This window comes from Lepus europaeus, chromosome 5 (genome assembly GCF_033115175.1).
Source record: "Lepus europaeus isolate LE1 chromosome 5, mLepTim1.pri, whole genome shotgun sequence".
NCBI lineage: Eukaryota > Metazoa > Chordata > Mammalia > Lagomorpha > Leporidae > Lepus > Lepus europaeus.
In genome coordinates this window covers 55,418,497-55,442,301 of record NC_084831.1, presented here as the reverse complement: position 1 = coordinate 55,442,301, position 23,805 = coordinate 55,418,497, and the positions used below count along the sequence as shown (strand labels likewise).

The following is a 23,805-nucleotide window of genomic DNA, read 5'->3' as shown; positions in this document are numbered from 1 at the left end:
GGAATGAACCAGCAGATGTAACTCTTTCAAACAAATAAATAAATCTTAAAAAAAAAAAAAAAAAGAAAGAAAGAAAAGAAATGGAGGAGCTGGAGCCAGTGTTGTGGTACAGCAGGTTAAGTCATTGCCAATCATTGCCAACAATGTTGGCATCCCATCTAGGTGTCAGTTCTAGTCCCAGCTGCTCCACTTCTGATTCAGCTCTCTGCTAATGTACTCGGAAAGCAGCAGAAGATGGCCCAAGTGCTTGGGCTCCTGCACCCATGTTGGAGAACCAGATGCAGCTCCGAGCTCCTGACTTTAGCCTGGCCCAGCCCCAGCTGTTGGGGCCATTTGGAGAGTGAACCAACAGATGGAAGATCTCTCTCCCTTTTTCTCTGTAACACTGCCTTTCATATAAATAAAATAAATCTTAAAAAAAAAAAAAAAGAAAGAAATGAAGGAGCTGGAACTGAAACCCAGACACTCTGATACAGGATGTGGGCATCCTAAGTGGCATCTTCATGTGCTCTCAGGTCTATGCTTTAACTACTGTGTTATACGTATGGATTGACTATGGGTGTTCTAAGATGCATAAGATGCCAGTGAGCTCAAGATTTCCAGCCAAATGCCAGTAATTCTCTTAGATTCTGGGAGTTCCGCCTCTTCCCTTCAACAGGCATCATGGCATCCCAGCTTTACCGTTTAAATCTCCTGAAAGCCATCTTCCTTTCCCTCATTCCAAGTAACCATTTCAAGCTCAATTTGTCTACCTCTGAAAGAGCGTGGGCTCAGCTAACCCTGCTAGGATTTAAAATTCCAGTTCATGAGTGTAATGTTTTGCAATCTAGCACAGAGATCATTTTGTTTTCTGGCTAGGAGGTTAAAACAAAACATACTAACCTCCTCCTCCTCCTCCCCAAAAAGAAATCTTTTTGAAATCAAACCAGCACTTTGTAGTTTAGGAGTAAAAAAAAAAGAAGACAGTAAGCAACAGCAGCTTATTTTGCTTTAATAGCCCAAAATAATTGTGTAGCGGGACCATGTTGCAAAACAAGGCAGAAATCTCTAGACGAGTACGTCTCACTCTGAGGAAAAACTGATTGGAGAGAAGGCACCAGAAGTTGCACTTTGTTGGGTAAAATGTAAACAGTAAATGGGGGAACGATTCATGAAGGAGAAAGCAACTGGCACTGGCATTGCACTGGCATAGCCCCAGGATGGAAAGGGGCCTCTCGTGGATGCTCACCCTCCTCCTTCCACGGCAGTGTAATGGTACCTGGTGCTAGGAGGCAAGCACCCACCCAAGGGCAGTGCAGGAGGGCAGGATCAGGGACTGACGTTAGCATAAACCTCGGGGCCCCTCCCTCCTTCCCACGTGGCTCCCAAGGGCATCTCAACCGGCAGTGCCTCACGAATGCGCTGTTCGCCAACAGTTAGTGTAAAGATTAAATCCCAGAAAGTCGGGGCCTGTGCACTTTGTTTCCGTCCATGCTCTTCAATCAGATGACTTGGGGCGGAGGGACGTACATCATCTGGTCTGTGTTCTTAGGTGATAACGGTGGGTGCAGTGCGTCCTGTCCTTTCTTGGAGTTGGGACACCTTCAGAGCAATGGAAACGAGGGGGGCCAACATGACCTGAGGGAGACATAAAGAGAAAAACCTCTTCTATCACTTCCTCTACAAACACAGATTCCATAGCTCCAGCCCTACCTTCACCTGTGAGCCCTAAACCCGTATGTCCGCATGTCTGTTCCCATGTCTCCAAGCTAAAACTAAATACATGTCCTTCCTCCCCAACTCCAGGGAATCCACACCGCTGTCTGTCATATGGAATGAACAACTACCAATCAACTTGATACCTTCCTCTCCAACTCCCCCTGTCCAATCATCAGCAGGCCCGAGTGACATTTACCACCTCTTGATGTTCATGGGTCAGAAAAACTTATCTTTCATTCATTCTTTGTACCTACCTTATACCAAGCATTTATCTTGAAGACAAACACAATTCCCTCCCTTCTGTCCTCTTGTGTTAATATTCAAAGTGTCTAGGAAGCAGACTTCACTGCCTTTGGTTTAAGTTTTAGGGATGCCAGCAACACAACAGGGATCTGGCAATGATTAAAACTGGAGTCTGGCCCCTAGGAAACATGTACATGGCAAGTATTCTCTCACCTCCCCCTTTCCGTAATGAAAGCTATTATGCTTGGGGTCGGAGCCATGGCGTTTTGTAGGTTAATCCTCTGCCTGAGGCACCAGCAGCCCACGTGGGTGCCGGTTCTAGTCTCGGCTGCTCCTCTTCCGATCCAGCTCTCTGCTATGGCCTGGGAAAGCAGTAGAAGATGGCCCAAGTCCTTGGGCACCTGCACCTGTGTGGGAGACCTGGAAGAAGCTCCTGGTTCCTGGCTTCAGATCAGTGCAGCTCCGGCCATTGTGGCCATTTGGGGAGCGAACCACTGGAAGGAAGACCTTTCTCTCTGTCTCTCCTTCTCACTGTCTTTAACTCTACCTCTCAAATAAATAAATAAAATATTAAAAAAAAAAAAGAGAAAGCTACCATGCCACTTACAGAGAGTGTCTTGCCAATTTCATAGATATAGGAAGTAGACTGGAGTTACCAGAGAATGGGGGGTGGAGAAATGGGGAAGCGTTGTTTAGTGGTGCAGAGTTTGTTTTATAAAATTAAAAAGTCTACTCGACCATACACTTAAGCTAAGACAGTAAATATTATGGTTCTTACCATAATTTTTCAAAAAAAATTAGACTAAAAAATGAACTGTGTTTATCCTATTGCCAGCCTTAGGGTTTATGCACTTTTTCAAACATTTATTTATTTACTTGTTTATTTATTTATTTATTTGAAAGGCAGAATTATATAAGGAGAGGAGAAGACAGAGATATAGATATAGATAGATAGACAGATAGATTGATCAATCTTCCATCCATTGCTTCATTTTCCAAATGGCCACAATGGCCAGGCCGGATCCAGGCTGAAGCCAGGAGCCCAGAACTCCACCTAAGTCTCCCCCAGGGGTAGCAGGAGCACAAGTACTTGGGCCAACTTCCGCTGCTTTCCCAGGTACACTGGTAGGGAGCTGGATCAGAAGTGGAGCAGTTAGCCAGAACTCAAACCCGCGCTCTGACGTGCGATACCAGTGGTATAAGCAGAGGCTCAATCTGCTACACTACAACACCAGCCCCACAAGCATTTTTCATTCATCGTCTCCTTAAATCCCTACAACTCTATGACTTAGGTATCAGTCTGCCACTTTATAGACAAGGAAACCATGACACATAAAATTGAAAGGATTTGTCCAAGGATACACAGTTAATAAGTGGCAGCAACCAAATTTAAAACAAGATGTCTCTAACTCTGAAACCTATGCTCAAAACCATTATGCCAGGGGTTTCCAAATGAGTTTTATAGGAATTTTGTTAGAGTTAGAACAAAAAGGCTTTGTGGAAAACTATGCATGACAAATGCTGTTGGTTTTAATTTTAAAATAGTTGTTTGTATTTAAGGTATACAACATGACGTGTTGATTATATACATACATATATAGAGAACCAATTATTATAGTCAAACTAATTAACATATCAGTCTCTTCACCTATTTACATTTCTTGTTGTGATGTTGGTAGTGAGGACACTTAAGATCTACTGCCTTAGTAAATTTCAGATAAACAATACAGTATAATTCATTACAGTCCCCATGTTATACATTAGATATCTGGATCTCATTTGTCCTGCTTAATTGAAATTTCATACCCTTGGACTAAACTCTCCCCATTTCCCCCAGCCCTGCACCATATAACTAACCCTCTCCTCTCTGTGTCTATGAATCCAACTGTTTTTAGAAGCCACATGTAAGTGAGATCATGCAGTATTTGTCTTTTTGTGTCTAGCTTATTTCATTTAACAAAATTTTCTTCAGGCTCACCCATGTTGTGGCATTGACAGGATTTCCTTATTTTTTTTAAGATGAATAATTTTTCATTGTGATGCACACACACATACACACAAATATCAAACAACTATTTCCCATTCTTCTGTCAGTAGACACTTAGGTTGGTTCAATATCATGGGATAATGCAGCAATAAACTTGGGAGTGCAGACATCTCTGAGATACTGATGTCAGTTCCTTTGGATATATACAGGTAATTCAAAAAGTTCATACTAGAATGAAACTAAAAGATATACCTATATGCAAAAAAATTTTAAACCCATGCATTTCCAAACACACATTTTCCATGAACTTCTTTTTTTTTTTTTGACCAGGCAGAGTGTACAGTGAGAGAGACAGAGAGAAGGGTCTTCCTTTTTCTGTTGGTTTACCCCTCAATGGCCGCTGCGGCCAGTGCACTGTGGCTCGCGCACCGTGCTGATCCAAAGCCAGGAGCCAGGTGCTTCTCCTGGTCTCCCGTGCGAGTGCAGGGCCCAAGCACTTGGGCCATCCTCCACTGCCTTCTCGGGCCACAGCAGAGAGCTGGCCTGGAAGAGGGGCAACCGGGACAGAATCAGGCGCCCCAGCCGGGACTAGAACCCCGGGGTGCCGGTGCCACAGGCGGAGGATTAGCCTATAGAGCCATGGCGCCAGCCTCCATGAACTTCTTTTGAGATCACTCACATATCCAGAAGAGGTAGGCTGGATCATATAGTACTTCTATTTTTAATTTTTTGAGAAACTTCCATACTGCTTTCCAGAATAGCTGTACCAGTTTACATTCTAACAGCAGGCAAGGGTCTTCACATCTTCCTCAATGGTTGTTATTTTTGATTTTTTGGTAACAGCCATCACCATTGGGTGATATCTCAATTTGTTTTTGATTTGCATTTCCCAGCTTATTAGAGATACTGTCCACCTTTCTCATATACCTGTTGGCCATTTGTATGTCTTCTTTGGAAAAATGCTTATTCAGGCCTTTCACAAACATTCTCTGAACAGGTGTCTTTACTGGAAGTCTCCTCAGAGCCTTTAAGGTGCAGTGCTATGAATCGCCAAGAAGTGGCCCGTGCACTGCAACACTTCCTGTTTTTGGCCATGGAGCTCTGGCTGGGGAGCATCACTTGGGGAAACTCCCCTGTGCATCACTGCCTTCCCTTGGGTTCCCCATTTTGGCGGCTATCCTCCAAGTTCTCTGACCCACCCTTAGCTCCGGGGCCCGGCCTCACTCTGATATATTTTTGGAGAATCCTTGGGTGTGGCCTCAAGTCCACAGACTTTTCCATGAATATGCATGAAACTGCGGCTCTCTGTTCCTGCCAAGTTTAGAATCAGTGTGTGTTCTGCCACAGCAAGTGATCAGACTAAGCCAAGTGACGAATGATTGATGGCAGATCAGACAGCAGATGAGGGGCTGATGAGTTATCCTGAACCTGCCAGGTACCAGGCATGCAACGTTTTAGCTCTTCCTGAAGGCTTCTGTTCTCAGTTTCCTTACTGTGGAGTAAGGAGAATAGAGCCTACCTCATTTAAGAATGAAATGAGCTAATTCATGTAATGGGCTTACGATAGCAAATGCTCAGACAGTTGTTAATTCTGACTGTTGTTTTCTATCACTGCTGCCAGGTCCTGTGAGAGAGACATGGAGGACAGCAAGCATGGCTGATATCCTGCTGGGTCCTTTGAGAAATCAGTGATGGCAACTCAGTAGAAGCCCTACCCTTCTCTTCGAGAGAACAAACCGATCAGGGGAGAGGGCCTGGGCGTTACCTGGGGGTCCTGGTTGATCTTGGCATTGTCCTTCTCATAGCTATCAATGTACAGTCGGATGGTGGCTCCCGCACTCCCGGTGCCGCTCAGTCGGAAGATGATGCGAGAACCATCTGCAAAAATGAGCCGCAAGCCCTGGAAAAGATAAGCAGAGATTTCTTTCCCCTCACGCCAGATGGGAGGTTGAAGACCGGCAAATTAAGAGGCATCTATCTAGAGACCTAATTTCACCCATTTTGACCAACTGGAGGCTTAGATCCTTTTTTCTTTCTTTTATTATTTATTTATTTATTTTTTTGACAGGCAGAGTGGACAGTGAGAGAGAGAGACAGAGAGAAAGGTCTTCCTTTGCCATTGGTTCACCCTCCAATGGCCGCCGCGGCCGGTGCGCTATAGCCGGTGCACCGTGCTGATCCGAAGCCAGGAGCCAGGTGTTTCTCTTGGTTTCCCATGGGGTGTGGGGCCCAAGCACTTGGGCCATCCTCCACTGCACTCCCGGGCCACAGCAGAGAGCTGCCTGGAAGAGGGGCAACCGGGACAGAATCCGGCGCCCCGACCAGGACTAGAACCCGGTGTGCTGGCGCCGCAGGCAGAGGATTAGCCTATTGAAACACGGCACCAGCTGATTTAGATCCTTGATGAATGACAACAATTGGGTCTCACAAGTCTGCCCTCTGTCCACCTCTCACTGCATCTGGGCAACAGGGGCTTAGCTAACATGGGAGGAGCACTTCCAGGGCCACGTGGGAGACCTGATGTCAGTGATGCTGGACAATAGGAGGCTTCCCCAGGGGTATGGACCCATCGTTCCAGATTGGATAATAAATAAGTAAGTCAAAGCTGCTAGATGGAGAAATCTGACTCCCAGGTCAGGAGGAAAACATGGACAGAATGAGCTGAAAGCAGGGTGGGAGAGGTTTCCGGCAGATGTGGGGAAGACGTCTACAAAACACTGGTAAAGGGCCGCATAGAGATGTCAGGGAGCCTCCTGGCCCAAATGGCAGAGCAGCTACTCCTGACCTACCGGGCAGGCCCCCGGGGCAGCCAGCCTCCTGCTGATGCCTGCCGACTCAACCTGGGGCCCCATGTGAGGCGGTGTCAAGGCACCCTTCTCTCTGCTGCCCCCTCCTCTCCCTCCCTGGCAATATCGTTGATTGGTATCAATGGATATCACTGATCAATATCAATGATCCTGGTTCAGAAGGAAAGGCTGAGTATGCATTCCTCAGCCTGTGGGACGAGGGCTGGGTGAGTTGGCCGCCTGCGGATCCTCAGTCTTTATGGGTCTGTAAATTCTTCATGCAAAGATGAACTTTGCCTAACACCAACGACTGCAAGGAAGGGTACGGCTTCTCACCTGCTGTTTGTCACCCCTCCCTACTTAGTGCTTAACGGTGCCAATCACTAGTGTTCATTAGTGAAGGCAGCAGGTGAAGTACGAAAAATACACATCCCAGTCGTTCATCCCTGAGAGGATAGAGTTCATTTCCACTTGACATTTCGTGCTTTCTAGAAACCCTATTTAGTCTCTTTCCCCCGCAGCTTCAGCCTGAAGCTCCTAAGTTCTTTTTTCTTGATTGCAGATGTTGTCTCTACTTTGAAAGATTTTCTCTCCTACCTAAATGTTCAGCATTTAAAAAAAAAAAAGATTTATTTATTTGAAAGGCAGGACACGCTCACACAGAGGGAGGGACAGAAAAAGAGGGATCTTCTATTCACTGGCTCACTCCCCAAATGACCACAACAAATAGTATGAGCCAGGCCAAAGCTAGGAGCCAGAAACTCCATTCTGGTTTCCCATAAAGGTGGCAGGAGCCCATCCACTGGCTGCCTTCCCAGGAGCATTAGCAGGAAACTGGAATGGAAGTGAAGCACCTGAGACTCCAACTGGCACTCTGACACAAAATGCTGGAGTCGTAAGCGCAGCTTAATTGGCTGTACCCCAACACCGGCCCCGGTGCTCAGGTTTGATTCTAGAATGTGGAGCTTCTGCCTTCTTACCAAGCACAGAGAGCAGCGCCTCTGCCGGGGCTGGCATCCCTCCCACACACACCCTTGCTCCTCTGTTCTCTCCTAGCAGGTGTCAGACGCAGCACAGACTTGGGGGTCCCTTTTCCCGGCCTTTTTGTTCTCCCACTGAGTGCTTTACTATGAGACTTCCGCTCGGTCTCACCTCCTCAACCCCAGGCCTCTTTTGTTCTAATCATCTCAGACATAATTTATAATAACCTATAGTGGCCTCAAAGTTCTCAGAGATGGTGAAAAGGCACGAAGTTGAGAAGCCACTTGGCTAGAATTCCGAAGGAGGGAGACCCCAGGCCCTGCGGGTCACTGTGGCCAGGTTCCCTTGACCCTCCCACCACCTGCTCTCCTGAGAGAGGCTCTAAACAAATTGCACAGGCCATCTTCTGCAAACCTTGTTGGATCAGAAGCCTTGCAAAGGACTGGGCCAAAATTCTGGACCTATCAGGAAAAAGCAAACTTGGAAGGCTTCGTGCCCTTCTTGATTATCTCTGTTCCTAGCTTGCTAGAGACAAGTCCATTCTGTGAGAGGCTGGGAGAAGGGATGACTAAGCCTGCTGCCTGGGGTACCAGGCACACAATGAGGGGAAACTTCACAGGTCTGTCTGCATCCAGGACGGGGCAGAGTCTCAACTGCGGGATGCTGCTACATACTACTGCGTCCTGTGGACAACAGCAGTTGACATTTCTAAGTCTGGGAAGGCCTTGTCTGTGTTTGTCTTCTGTTTTAGAAATTGGAAACACACATGAAAGAAATATGTATGACAATCCCACTCTTGCTGTCATTCTGCAATAATCTGTTGAGAGAAAAGAGAGTTGATACCGGAGTTCTCCCCAGTCTTTAATTTCCAGGGTTCCTAAACACCTGACATGACATACTGCATATAATTCTGGAAGGGTCAAAAATTCCTCTTGGGTCTAGGCTAAAAGTCCCAAAATGAGGTCATTAGGGGAATGCTTAGAATCAGGGCAAATTTCCCTCCAAACGCATGTGACAGTCACATGAAACTCGGCAGAAAAGTCTGTTGTGGGCAGACATTTAACCTACTAGGTAAGATGCGAGTAAGACACCCACATCCTCATCACATCTCACATCAGAACCCACAGAAGGTCCAATTCCTGGCTGTGGTCCAGGACTCCAACTTCCTGCTAATGCAGACCCTGGGAGGCAGCAGTGGCTCAAGTAAATGGATTTCTGTTACCTACATGGGATTGGGTTTCTGGCTCCTGGCTTTGGTCTGGCCCAGCCCCAGCTGCGGCAGGCATTTGAGGAATGAACCAGCCGATGATCTCTCTCTCTCTTTCTATGTCTCTCTATCTCAAATAAACACATTTTTTTACATTTAACAAAGAAAGAAAGAAAAGTCTTTGAGAACAGTTACTGGAGAAAAACGAGCCAGCGAAGGAAAAATGCCCTTGAAACCTCAGAGACAAAGCCTTGGGGCCCGTCTCCTATAGACAAGGAAATCTGCTCCCACCTGGTTTTTGGAGACGCTTCCATCCACCGGGTCGTTGTACTCAAAGTTGTCGGCTTTCTCCACCGTGTAAACCTTGTCATTCGCTGAGAACTGCTTCCCCACGAAGGAGCGATCGAACATGAGGGCCTCCAAGTCCTTCATCATTTTGGTGGCGCCCTCAGCTTCCACCTCCTCATAATCATACCTGGAAGAAAATGAGGGTGAGTCCCGCGGGCTAACTTCAGGCCACACCAAGGGCGAGCGGCACTTTCTTCATCGTTTCTTTGGCCCGCCCCCAAAACCACGGAACTTTAGAAGTCGGCAAAACATATGAGCTTGTCAGCCACTGGGGACAGAACAGGCTGGGGATGAAAGGGAGGGTTTGGAGGATTTCGGGGAAGGGTTAGGAGCTTCTGAAATGGCAGAACCTGCCCATCTTGGCTTTTCTACAGGATAAAGCTCTAAGGTGCTTCAAAGGCGCTGGAGAGATCCTATCTAACATCCTGAGGAGGCAGAGTTAAAAGCAACATTATCTCCAGAGAGCTCTTCAAAAATCTGCCATGTGGCTCAGCCGCTTCTTTTCCAAACTCCTTGAGCCTGTTCGGGATGAGGAGGACGGCTTGGATGGCTCCTAGCCTGGGACCTGCCTGAGGCGGCTGCGACCTTGGCTAAGGGAAGCTCCAGTCTCCACAGGAGCTTCCTAAGGCAAGGCCAAGGTTTTGCTGACCAGACGCGATGCTTCCCGCCTTTTGGGGACAGTGTAGTCCACTGTGCTTTGGATTCACCCTGACATGGAGGCCTGGTGTGGATGCAGAAGGGCCAGGGGAAAAGAGTGCACTGCCAATGAAATTTCATGCCAATTATTTTTCCTCTGAGAATTGTTCTTGACTTCTATCTTATGAACATGAATACTCTAGCAGGTGGCTTTTCTTGACCTATTGGCATGCACCCTCTGGAGGGAGTTATTTTTCAGAGGCTCAAGTTAGCAGAATTCATATTTATTTGCAATAGGGAAGCAAATTCACCGTGTGCAAGATGACACCTGTGAGACATGAGAAATAGGGAGGAATTAAGGCCAACCCCCATTCTGGCTCCATTAGTCTATGATTCAAGGACAAAACGGTCCCCCTAATCTTGAAGTCAGCCCTCTCCCCCTGTTAAAATGATAAACAGCAAGAAATTACAACCAGGTGTGTGTGCTTTACATCTGTGACCTCTGGGTGTTCGAGGCAAATGCTTTCCAAATCCTAGGTACAGCAGGGTGGAACGGAAAGAATCGGGGCTTTGCATCGTCTTCACATAGGACGAGCTATGAACGCAGCCTCTACCGATCGCTGCCTGTGTGACCACGGGCTGGTGGCCTTGGCTCAGAATCTCAGGTGCCTTCTCCATGACCCCTTGGAGGTTAACATGAGACAATGTGTGCAAAAGTGCCTAGCATTTTGGTTCCATAAAGAGAGTATACTAGAGTTTTAACTAGTCAGAAATGCAGATTCTAAGGATGTGATCCAGAATACTGGGTTAGCAGTCATATTTGACAATAAAAATATGTTAAAAATAGTTTAATATGGGGACTGTTAATTAATTCAAATGTAGCCCCTTCTCTGAACGAGTTCCCCTAGCCTTATTCCAGTCTGGCTACTGTTCACTGATTAACTCAGTCCCTTATTTGAAACTCATTTATACAGTGTCTACTGGGAGATAGCTGTTTGGGGATACCACATGGCACAAAAACAGACATGGGCCTGTTTCTGTGAAACTTCATGCCTGCTCTCACGGAGTGATTCTTGCCTTGGGTCCCAGGGCTACTGTGGTACCAGGTGTCAGTTATCATTTCTGTCTTCCACAAAAGAATAACTAGGGCCGGCGCCGTGGCTCAACAGGCTAATCCTCCACCTAGCAGCACCGGCACACTGGGTTCTAGTCCTGGTCGGGGCGCCGGGTTCTGTCCCGGTTGCCCCTCTTCCAGGCCAGCCTCTGCTGTGGCCCGGGAGTACAGTGGACGTTGGTCCAAGTGCTTGGGCCCTGCACCCCATGGGAGACCAGGAGAAGCACCTGGCTCCTGCCTTTGGATCAGCACGGTGCGCCGGCCGTGGCGGCCATTGGAAGGTGAACCCACGGCAAAAAGGAAGATCTTTCTCTCTGTCTCTCTCTTTCACTGTCCACTCTGCCTGTCAAAAAATAAATAAATAAATAACTAGAGGAAGAAGAGATCAATACGTTTCTCCAGAGTTAATAAGGATTCTGATTAAGGAGCCCAGGTTGCTTAGGGCTGGATCCTTTCCTGACTATCCAAAGGTCATGAGCTATCACATCTAGTCAAACTCACTCAGTTGTCAAAAAGACAACGGAGGTCCAGAGAAATTCTATCCATACATTTCCTACAGACGCATATTTTACCCAGCAAATATTTCCTTTCCACAGTCCAAATACTAAAGGCCAGGAAAAAACTTTGTTAGATTTTACATTTCTGGGAGAAACGTGAATTGGAAAGATTTAAAAAAAAATTACTGGTTTAAAAAATATATAATATTTAAAAAAAAAAAAAAAAACAAGTACACATGGAAAAGAATTCTTAAGTGTTATTATGTCTTTGGTTCACTGCTGAATCCCTGGTGCCTGGCAGAGAGTAGACAGTAAAGAGTTGTTCCGTCAGTGAATGCGGTACTGACAAGCACACAGCCTTTGGGAATCTATTTTAATGAGTAGGAAATGTTGATTGGGACTACTCATAATTGTTCCCATAACTTAAACCAAGGTGTCCATACTCTGGTGACTCAGAATTTACAAAATGCTTGCAGAATCCTATTTCATTCGAGCTTCTCAATAGCAAGATCGCGTTCCCATTTCCCCAATGAAACAACTGAGCCCAGAGAGATGTTAAACGACTTCCCAATTTAGTAAGGGGCAGAAACCGAATTCTAACCCATTTTTGAGAAACCAGATCCAGTATAATCATCACGTTCACCCAATGAGTATATTTGAACATACTTATTAGAGCGTGTATTCTCTTTGATTATGTTAGTAAAATGTTTCAGGCATGTTCTTCATTAAGTTAACTTAATCTCATTCCTAACTGAATGATTTTTAAAATCCCCTATGGGTAGAGGCTGAATGAATGAGGGCTTTCTTATTACTTGATACAGGGAAGATTTTCGTGCACACGAGAACCACCCACCGCCCCACCCACCTCTGCCTGAGCCAGGCTGCAGCTCACCTGGTGAAGAAGTTGCGGCCGAACTTCTGCCAGTGGTCTTTGAGGATGTCCTCCACACTCTGTTTGCGGGTGGCCAGAATGGAGAGCCACGCAAGCACAGCCCACAGCCCATCTTTCTCACGAATGTGGTCAGAACCTGGCAGGCAGAGCGAGCCACTGTGAGCAACATGACTTCTCCAAAACACTTGGGCATATCCTCAACAGTAAGCATCCAGGGGCCAATGTGTGGCATAGTAGGTTAAGCCACTGCCTGCAACAGCCACATTCCATATGGCAGTGCTGGGTCAAGTCCTGGCTGCTCCACTTCCCATCCAGCTCCCTGTCAGTGTGCCTGGGAAGGCAGCAGAAGATGGCCCAAGTACTTGGGCCCTTGTCACTTGCCTAGGTGACCAGAATGGAGTTCCAGTCTTTTTGCTTTCACCTGGTCCAGACCCAGCGATTTTGGCCATTTGGGGAGTGAACCAGCAGATGGAAGATCTATCTCTGTCTCTCTGTCTCTGTCCCTGTCTCTCTGTCTCTCTGTCTCTCTCTCTCTGTCAGTCTGCCTTTCAAATAAATAAAATAAATTTTTGGGGAGGGGGGGAACCCAGTAAGCATCCAGCTGCCACTAAGTAAGTTATAAAACTTAACTGGCAACTTGAATACCTGGAGGGAATAATATGCAGATTCAGAGTTCCTAATCCAAACATCCAAAATGCTCCCAAATATGAAACTTCTTGAGCACAGACATGACACTACTACAGGAAAATGTCACATCTGATTTTAAGCGACACATCATAGTCAAAATGCAGGTGCACTGAAAATGTAGTGTCATACTATTTTCAGAGTATATGGATGCTATGGCTGAAACAGCATTTAGCTCCCCAAGCTCATACAGACGTTTGAGGCTCAATTTTGCTAATGATGACTGGATTAAGGTTAGAGACTTGATTAGCTAGGTTTCCTGAGGGAGGTCTTTAGGTCCTCGAGGGCTTGCCCTCTAAGTGCAGCTCTCACGACAAGGCTGCTTCTTGAGTTTCTCTGCTTCCTGGCTCACCACGTGGCCACTTCTCTGCACACGTTCTGCCACGGCCAGCCTTCACCAGATGTCAGACCAATGGGGCCACCCTGTCTTGGACTGTGAACCCTCAAACTGCAAGCTGAAAGAAACCATTTCCTTCCTTCAAGAAGCTTCTCTCAAGTATTTTAATTTAACAAAAAGCATATAAGGTGCACGTGAAACATAATGAATTCTGTGTTTAGACTTGAGCATCAGCCTCAAGATGCCTCATTGTGTGTGTGTGTGTGTGCGTGTGTATGCAAATTTTCAAAAACCTAGAAAAAGCCAAAATTCAAGATGCTGTGGTCCCAAGCATTTTGGGAAAGGGATACTCAACCTATTTTGAGTAAAGAACATCATACAGAGAAGAAATGGATGACTGTCAAAGCAATTTAGAAATTTAAGGCAAATGCCAATGAAAATGTCAGTGGAATAATTCAGTAGAATATGGTACAGCAATCAAAAAGCATTAATGTTGCTATAACTAGTACTCAAATAGTACTTTATACTTTGTGTTTCTGCGTGGGTGCAAACTGTTGAAATCTTTACTTAATATATGCTAAATCGATCTTCTGTATATAAAGATAATTGAAAATGAATCTTGATGTGAATGGAATGGGAGAGGGAGCAGGAGAGGGGAGGGTTGCAGGTGGGAGGGAAGTTATGGGGGGGAAAAAGCCACTGTAATCCAAAAGCTGTACTTTGGAAATTTATATTTATTAAATAAAAGTTTAAAAAGTATTAATGTAAGAAAAACAAATCTTACAGAAACAGTTTAAATAATTAAATTATCAGGGGCCTGCACCATGGCACAGTAGGTTAATCCTCCGCCTGCAGCGCTGGCATCCCATATGGATGCCGGTTCTAGTCCTGGCTGCTCCTCTTCCAATCCAGATCCCTGCTGTGGCATGGGAAAGCAGTAGAGGATGGCCCAAGTGCTTGGGCCCCTGCACTCATGTGGGAGACCCAGAAGAAGCACCTGGCTCCTGGCTTCGGATCAGCACAGCTCCAGCCAATTGCAGCCATTTGGGGAGTGAACCAACAGAAAGAAGACCTTTCTCTTTGTCTCTACCTCTCACTGTCTGTAACTCTACCTCTCAAATAAATAAATAAAATCTTTAAAATAATAATAATTATTATTATTTCTAGAAGATTTATTTTAAATTAAATTTTTAATTTTAAATTAAATTATTTAATTAATAGCCTGCTGGATCGATGGAACTAAAGAGAACACCTAGAAACATGCAAGCACATATGAAGTTTGAGTTTGGGATAAGTGTGCTACTTCAAGGCTGTGGGAAAAGAATGGATTCATCTCTAAATGATGTTTGGATAGCTGGTTAAACATCTTGGAAAGACTTTAGTTATTTCCTATCAAACACCATCCCAGAAAGAATCCCAGATGAATTAAAACTTGATTTATACAATTGGAAGCCTTTGAATACTAGAGATACATATTTTTATACTATCTTGGAGTAAAATAAATACAAACCCAGTACACAGAGGGGCAGTGTTTGGCCAGCAGTTAAGATGCCCACATTCCACATGGAGTGACTGGGCTTGTGTGCTGGCTCTGTTCCTAATTCCAGCCTCCTGCTAATTTGAATCCTGGGAGGAAGCAGGTGATGGCCCGAACACCAGGGTCCCTGGCACCCACAAGGAAGACCTACAGTGAATTCCCAGCTCCTGGTTTTGACCTGGCTCAGCTCTGGCTTTTGGGGAATGAACCAGTGAATGAAAAGCCTCTGTCTCTCTGCCTTTCACTCTCTGCCTTTCAAATAAATAACATCAATTGTTAAAAAATTCAGTATTTGGGTGAGCATTTTGCACAAAGGTTAAGATACCACTTGGCATGCCCACAACACATGCTGGAGTGAGTGCCTGGTTCCAATTCTGGTTCCACCTCTGACCCAGCTTCCTGCTAGTGTGCATCCTGGGAGACAGCAGGTGACGGTTCAGGTACCTGGGTCTCTGCCACCGATGTGGTAGACCAGGACTGGGTTCCAACCTGACCCAGCCCCGGCCCCAGCTGTTGGGCGCATTTGGGAAGTGAACTTATGAGTAAAAGATCTCTTCCTGCCTTCAAAAAAAGTGAAAATAAATAAATATTTTAAAGAGAAAAACAATAAATTAAAAAAGAAAAATGAAGTATTCATAAGAAAATAATGATGCATCTGTCTACTTAAAAATTAGCATTTTATATAGCAAAACTACCACAGATAAAATTCAAAGACTAATAATAAACTTTAAAAAATAAACATATCTACAACCATAAGGTAGATGTTTAACACTCAATAAAGGAATAGTTCTTATGTAGTGATAAGAAAAAAGCAAAAGCTCACTATAAATAAAAACAGCCTAGAATATAAACAAGAAATTCAACAAGAAATAAATACAGGTAATGAATTAATATAATAAAAAGCTGGCATTTTTTTTAAAAAAGACTTATTTATTTACTTTAGACAGAGAGAGGGAGAGACAGAGAGAGAGGTCTTCCTTCCACTGGTTCACTTCGCAGATGGCCACAATGGCTGGAGCTGGGCTGAACTGAAGCCAGAGGCAGGAGCTTCCTCGGGGTGTCCCACATGGGTGCAGGGACCAAGCAGTAACTTGGGCCACCTTCCACTGCTTTCCCAGGTGCATTAGCAGGGAGCTGGGGGAGACTTAATCTACCACACCACATCACTGACCCTGCATTGTTTTTAAAAAGAAAAATTAGGGGTTGCGCTGTGGCTTAGAGGGTTAAGCTGCTGCCTGTAGTGCTGGCACCCCATATGGGTGCTGGTTCAAGTCCTGGATGCTCCTCTTCCAATCCAGCTCCCTGCTAATGTGCCTGTACAAAACCTCTGGGGTGGCACATGCTCCCGGAGCCTCCTTCATCTAGCTATGAGCCTTTGTGCCCACTAACCATGTGCTTCTTGGAGGCATCGCTTATTTATCCTTGTAACTGAGTCTGGTGACTAGCCTAGCACAGGGAACATGGCAGGCAAGTGCATGAACAAATCTATCAATCAACTAATCCACTATGCAACATTTTCTTTTTGGTTCATAAAAATATACTACTTTTTCTTTCAAAAGCTATTCTCTCTTATGAGATACCACTTTTAGAACAGCCCTTAAAACTTTCACGCTGGCAAAAACTAGAGACAGTAGGCAATATTTTTAGTGCTTTACATAACGAACTTTAGATTTGTTTACCCAGTTTTATTATAAGAGATACTTATTTGCCTTTACTGCTATTTTAAGTAATAACAAGTTAGCTCCCTGCCTCTTACAGCTTTTGCAAATGAGGATATGTTTTGGCAACAGTTCCTCCTGAGAAGCAAGGTTCTGGCAGCTTCCCCGATGTACTGGGAATTCATGACAGCAGTACACAGCTTGGAATTATTTATCGGCACTCCATGGGCCGTTTTCCTCCTTTTTTATCAAAACTTTTTTCTTTTTTCCTTCTGTTACTTTTTTTTTTTTTTTTTTTTTGCTTTGCTTTGCTTTGCTAGATGGAAAGCATGGAAGCAGTGTTTCTGCTCTACGTAAGGAACTTGTCTTTTTCTTTCATGTGGAAATTAAAATAAAAAGTAAAAATCTCACCCAGTGCTCACCTAATATTATGGTAACATAAACAACCATTCTATCCCACTCACAATGATCCTCAGTCTCTTTGGATATTCTGATTAATTTCACAAATCACATTGGATGTGCCAAAGCTCTAGAATTCAATTAATACTCAGGAAGGCTGAGTAGGTTTCATTTCCTTCAGTGTTCTGATGAATGGTGACAGGTTTCTAGCCAAAAAGGGCAACACTGCATGTGTGTGTCTTCAAAACTATTGTTTTTACAGTTGTGGCTCGTGGGAAAATGCTTTGCTTTTTAAGAATCAGAACATTTGAATTTGAGGCTCTGTTCCTTATAAGCTATTTGAATTTGGACAAGTCACTTCACTTTCCTGATTCTCAGTCTCCTAGACTACAAAATGGGAATTATGCTAAACTCATACCATTGCAAGAAATTACTGTGATAAAGCAAGTCGGGGTAGTAGTTTACAGATGGATAAGTACCATATGAATGCAAGCTACCATTATGAATAAAGAGAGAAATTAAAAAAAAACTTTTAGGGAATATTTATATATTTTCCACTGACCTTATTAAGCTTTGAAAAATTGATGTTCCTTTGCTGTACATATTGGAGAAGAAAGCAGAATATAATCCCTCTGGGCAGTGGGAATCCAGAGCATTTTTTTCTCCTTCCTTTTTCCCCACAATGAATGTGACTTACTTGGACCACCATGTTTGCATTTCTTTCAGAAGGAAAAAAGACCAAGCTCACGGAATAGTAAGAATGGGGAAACACTGGTGGCCAGGCCTGCCTATGCTGGCCCGACAAGGGTGGTGCTGGGCTCTGCACCAGGTCCCTGCACTGCGGCCCAGCTCCGAGACTCAGCACATGCCGTCCTGCCCCGTCAGCATCTTCAAACACCTGTCACTCGACTTGGGCCTAATCAGCACCTTGTGGTAAGTACAGACTCGTCTCCGTCAGGGCACACTCTGGGTCTCAGCCAAGAAAAATGTCAGCCCTTGCTGGGGGAGCCAAGAGCTAATGGTTTAGGAATTAGGTTACATCTACTGCTATGGGCCTCCCAGGAGCCACCACAGTTCTGCCTCCATGGGTATCAGGCCTCAGGACAGGGACGTGGCAGCTAAAAACTGTTCTCTGAAAGTCTCAGCGTCTGTCTGTCTGCCTCTCTCTCCTCCAGCTCCCAGGCTGTTCTCTCTGCCTGGAAATTGCCAGTCAATGTGCATCTCAACCCCACCCTCATCCAGGATGCATTCCTTGCCTTGCTCTGTGCTTCTGTCAGTCCCTGTGATCAGACCCCACCCTAGGCTCCGAGTGGTGCACCCACGGCAGCCTGGCCCACAGTGAGTGTTCACACAGAATCCACCCCACGGAAGGGCCAGATCCCACTGGGGTTTCCTGGCTGGGCAGCTCGGCAGACCTGCTCGGCTCACGATCCCATCCCTTCTGCCTCCCACTATACAAATGGCTCCCTTGGAAAGCAAGGCGAGCCTTGCAATAATTTTCCAGATCCTTCCAGCCCCCAGGAGTGTTCCCATGTAGCAATCGCTCCTGTACTACCTTGAGACTGCCTGTGGGACTTGGTTGCCTTTGGAGGAGGGTAGTGAGTGCCTGAGGGCAGGATCTGTGTCTGAACACAAACTTCACCCTGCACTCAACAAACATGACTCGGTGTCAGCACATTCAAGCACACAGCAAGACACCCGCATGAGTAAGACCCGTCCCCTGCCCTGCCGGGATAAGCACACTCAGGGGAGGAAGGCAGACACCCAGGGCACTGCTGAACTGCGTTTGTTCCAAGGAGGGTCAAAGCCTACTGCTGTTGGGGTATTCTTTGTGGGACACCAGATACGGGAAGCTGCAACCTTCCCTAGGGGGCTTAACCTACAGGGAAATACTTACTGTGTTCAAGATCTGTGCAAGCTAGAATGGGCAGAGAACCTGATAGAAAACTGAGCCCTACACCACCAAACCAGACTAGTTGCTCCTGAGTTCAGAACTCCTGCAGCTCTGGGTACCTTCTTGCTATCACTATGCATAGCTGTAATTACTGGACAACGGCTGACGTTCTCCCCATAGGTAAACTCATGGAGCCTTCCATGAGAAGCCCTTTCTCACCATTATGTCTCCAAAGCTTACCCAGTACCTGGGATTCAGCTGAAAAGTTTGAGGAATTCGTTGATGCAAAGAAGTAGCAACATGAAGGACTTTTTATAAGAAACTTGCAAAATATTAATGGCAATTTCTTTAACTTATCTCTCCTGCATCTTGCATTATCACTAGCACCCTTTAAAGATGGGACAGGGGAAAAAAATACTGCTAAGCTCTAGTCTGATCAGATCATCACTTACTGGCATACTGCCAAGTGACACCAAGTTCATTTTCAACCGTGTTTCCCATTCCTCTTTCCTGGTCCTCTCACTTCTCTGAGGACAGTGACATTCAATGAGTCTACTCTCAGTTTCCTATCAAGCCCAAGGTGGGACAGAACTGACACTCAAGCCTCTGCATCATCACCCACAGTCAGGAGGAACAACAGCTTTGCATCAGGAGATCAGCTGACAACAGCAGGTTCAACCTGTCTAGTTCTGCCCCCCCCCCCCCAAGTTCTGACTCTCTCACAAAAATCCACTCTTAGCCCTGGAGTTTGCAATGCTGAGGTCTGGGGAGGTGTCCTGGCCTCTGTGGTTATGAAAATCATGTGAGAAAGCTGCCGTTTCTCCACCATGAAAGAATCATGTATTACATGTATTACTAACATGTAATGATAGTAATACAGTATTCTTGGCTTGCTCTTTCAACGCACTGCTTCCTTCTTCCACTTGATGAAGCTTCTTCCACTGGTTCTTCTCAAGTCAGACTCTTGTGCACCTCTTTGCAAGTAAGCATCTTATGCAAACACTCATCTCTTTCCACACAGAGCTTGGGGGTTCCAGCCCTGGACTATGGAGTTGAGTGGTGCTGAGTCCTCCCAAGAGCCCCAGATCACTGTGAGAGGACAGGTGGGTGTTGAAGGAGGAAAGCAGCGCCTGGCCCTTTATGGTTCCAGCCAGGAAAAGACACCCAGTGACATTTAAAGGTCCTCCCTCTCAAGCAGCAGGATTCCATTTGCTTACGTGGAAGATACCAAGTGACTGCTGGGCTTGCTAATCCAGTCAACAAGTATTTAGTGAGCACCTATTCTGTGCTGGGTTCTATGTGTGGCTCTAAGGATACAATGGAGAAAGAGGGAAGATTCCTATCCTCATGGAACTCACAGTCTAGTGGAGACCACAGATAGCACTGAAATAACTGTAAATAATAATAAAATTACAGATTCACTGAGTTCAACAAGGGAGAAGTATATGGTGCCAGGAGAGCCAATACTCTTGTCCCACTTGACCCATTCTGGAAAGTTCCTGAGAAAGTGCCTCTGCTATTGCCAGGAAAAACACAGAAACAAAGCACCTTGCACTGAACCTATAGAATTCAAATATTTCAAAACTCATAGGATGGCCAACAGCCACCCTGAGGAACTCTCTAAAGGAACTGTTGGAAATGTCACCAGCAAGGGGCATGGTGGTGGAATTACCTCCTGTATAAACACAGAGTGCCAAAGTTCACTTAAACAAGGTCGGCAACTCTCATTCACAGCACTGGAGAATCCTGGCTTTGCAGCCTTGTTCTGAAAACATTTATCTTTAACACACTGTTTATCTTTAGCAAACTGTTTATCTTATTTATTTATTTTTTTTACAAACAGAGAAAGACCTTGTGGGTTACTAGATGATGCACTCTCTCTTTGTATATAAAAGATATTGGAGGGGAGATAAAACTATGGATGGATAACCATGACAAACTTGGAATTTGTTGAATGGGTTAATAAATAATAACAAATTTTAGCAAAGAATAAAGTCTTGTATTTTGGTGCCAAGAAATCAATTCTACAAATGCAACAGGGGTGATTTTTCTTGGCCAATGATCCCTGGTGAAAGCTTGAAGGGTTTAACAATCCACAACTGTTCATGTGCTACATTGTATCATAACACTTCCTAAAAGCTAACCTAAGTAAAAGTTATACGGAGAAAAGTACAGTGCCCAGGTCACTAGGTCACTAGATATAATCATCCCACCCCACCTTCACTTGCCCGGTCAACCTAGAAGATTTCAGCATGGCCTTCCAACAGGGGGCACTGGAGAACTCAGAAGCATCTAGAGGTTGGTGTTTGGGCTGCAAGCAATGTGAAATGAATAATCAGAGGGCCCAAGGATGGGCAGTGTGGAGAAAAAGGACTGAGAGTAGCTTCAAGTATTTGAGGGGTCTGTCATGCAAGACAGGAACCAGCTGTCCTGACTTCAGGCCTGTGCCTTCCAGTTAACCAGAGACTCCTACTTGGCTCTGCTCTCTCACTCTCTCACTCTCCCACTCTCTCTCTCTAATTTGAAACACAGAGTTATAGAAAGAGAAGGAGATACAGAGAGAGACAGAGAGAGAAAGAGAAAGAGAGATTCTTTTGTCCACTGGTTCACTCCCCAAATGGCTGCAATAGCCTGGACTGGGCCAAGCCGAAGCCAGGAGCCAGGAGCCAGGAGCTTCATCTGGGTCTCCTACTTGGTTGCAGCTTGGGCCCCTCTCCACTGCTTCCCCAGGCACATCAGCAGGGGGCTGGATCAGAAATATAGCAGCTGGGACTCGAACTGGTGCCCATATGAGATGTTGGCATTGCAGGCAGTGCCTTAACCTGTTACTTCACAGCTTCGGCCCCAGCTCTCATCTCTTTTGTGGGTCTGTGGGACAAGATGTTACTGGATGTACTACCAGAAGGAAGATATTGTGGTTAACTATGTTTGGACAAAACTGTACTAACAGGATTCCTTATAGTAAGCAGAATGTTTCAGAACCTTCAAAGGTCAGTATCATTGGGAATATGCAAGATTGAGAAGTATACTCCAAGTTCCCCAGTCTTTGCTGATTCCTAGAACCTTCTTGTGGAACTAGTATTCTTCTACACTCCCACACACTCTAGGAAACCTGGTTCTAGACTTTTCTCTTTTCACTAGGCTCAACACTGATTAAATATGGGATAGGAAAAGTGGCAGAAAAACCAAAGGCTTAACCACAATGCCTGCCTTCAGAGACATTTTCATTCATAAAGAATGACTGATATCCAGCCTAGAATGGGCAAACACTGGGAAGAATATCATGAGAGAAGACCACTTCACAGATTCATTGGGTATCCATGTAGTGTCTCACGGAATAACGTGGCACTATCCATATTTTATGAAGTGAGAAAGGATTAAGCAATGGCCTTATGGTCTCCGATCAAAGATCTAGAACTTTGGGATGCCATCTCTGCCTCCTTAGTGGAATATTCAAGATTCATCTTTCTTAATGCTTTCCAACTCTACAAGTAATTCACTGCCCAAGGATACTTCTATGGTCTCAAGGGTATGAAAGCGCTCAGAATTTTGTAAATATGTGCCTCCAATTTACCAGTTTACTCTATCCATCTACCTCCAGACCTGTGGGAAAGGAAAGGAAATCTTTGTTCTGTTCCATTTAACCTCACAACCGAATTGTGAGGCTGACAGATGCTTGGTTTTGATCTTCTCTTTGCTAAAGAGTAGCAGTAGAGTTTTAAAGGCCCTAGAAGCCTGGTTACTTTACTTCAAAATATTGGATAGAGAGGATAGAAGGAGAGATGTGGCCATCGAAGTACCTTGCAACCTGGCTGGAGACCAACCCATGGGAAGAGGCCACACACCTGAATAGATGTTTAGAAAAGAGAGATTAATGGAGGTGTGCCGGGGTCCTGGGGAAGGCCGTGGAGGAGGTAGGAGTTCAGGTCAATATTTGGACAGGCATGGAGGCGGAGGGAAAGCACAGAACTAGTGTCTGAGGGTCTTGGGTCACCCCCAGAGTATACTCCGTTTCACTTTTTCACTGTACTGCAATTTTGACACATACCCTCATGCACAAGGATGTGTTTTTAATTTCTTGATCACCTGGCAACTTAGTTCTACCTTAATGGTCTCCCTTCATCTAGCCTTGATAAATTGTAACTGTTGCTACAGAAAACTTGGGCCTATGAAAGAGAAAGATTTAATGCTATGCTAAAACCTCCCTTTAAATAAAAACGAAAAACTGACTTGCTCCATCATATTTCTTCCCCGAAATGAAAACATTTATAAAGGTTTCCTTGACCACTGAGGGAAGAAAAATATGTTTATCACTCTGTTTAATCCCTGCAGACTCAATGGTCACGCCACCGAGGAGGCCCCTAAACTTCCTGTCTCCTAGATGTGATCCTCTGAGAGTAAAATTAGCCCTCCTGGCTGAACGAACTTGTGCTCACTGCTTTTCAAATGTGCACACTGCATCAGGGTTGTTATAAATAAATTGTGTCTGGATCTAGGACACGTCAGCCACTGTTGCTATTTCAATGCTATCTCAGCAGGCTAAGCTTTCACCAGAGGTAGCGTTCCAGGGTAGAAAATGCTTGCACAGAAGTACGACTTACCGGTACCGAAGCTCTCCTCCCCACAGAGGGACAGTTTGCTTGCATCCATCAGATTCCCAAAAAATTTCCAACCAGTTGGGGTCTCATACAAAGCAATCTTTGTGGCGTTTGCCACCCTTCAAAGACATGAAATCAAAGTTACCTCACAGCAGGACTGTGCACAGGGCCATGTGAGGGATGGAAATGAGCGACCGTTATTGTAATCAGGGGTCCCATTTAGCACTGCTCAGAGGTAAACATAATTCTAAGGCTGGTAGAAAACCATAAGAGGAAACTTGCACACAATGGGCTATTCTGTGTGGGTTC

At 45.3% G+C, this 23,805-nt stretch overlaps 1 protein-coding gene across 1 annotated transcript in view; it reads right to left on the bottom strand.

Annotated features, from left to right (window-relative positions):
• Positions 1-975: 975 nt before the first annotated feature.
• PGM1 (phosphoglucomutase 1) overlaps positions 976-23,805 on the bottom strand; it is a 75,031-nt gene continuing 52,201 nt past the window's right edge. The window contains exons 7-11 of the mRNA XM_062191474.1: positions 23,500-23,615; positions 12,390-12,525; positions 9,194-9,377; positions 5,694-5,828; positions 976-1,617 (exon numbers count right to left, since the gene is read on the bottom strand). Of these exons, the coding sequence (XP_062047458.1) occupies positions 1,528-1,617; positions 5,694-5,828; positions 9,194-9,377; positions 12,390-12,525; positions 23,500-23,615 (661 nt within the window). The 3' untranslated portion in view covers positions 976-1,527. The remainder of the gene's footprint in view (positions 1,618-5,693; positions 5,829-9,193; positions 9,378-12,389; positions 12,526-23,499; positions 23,616-23,805) is intronic.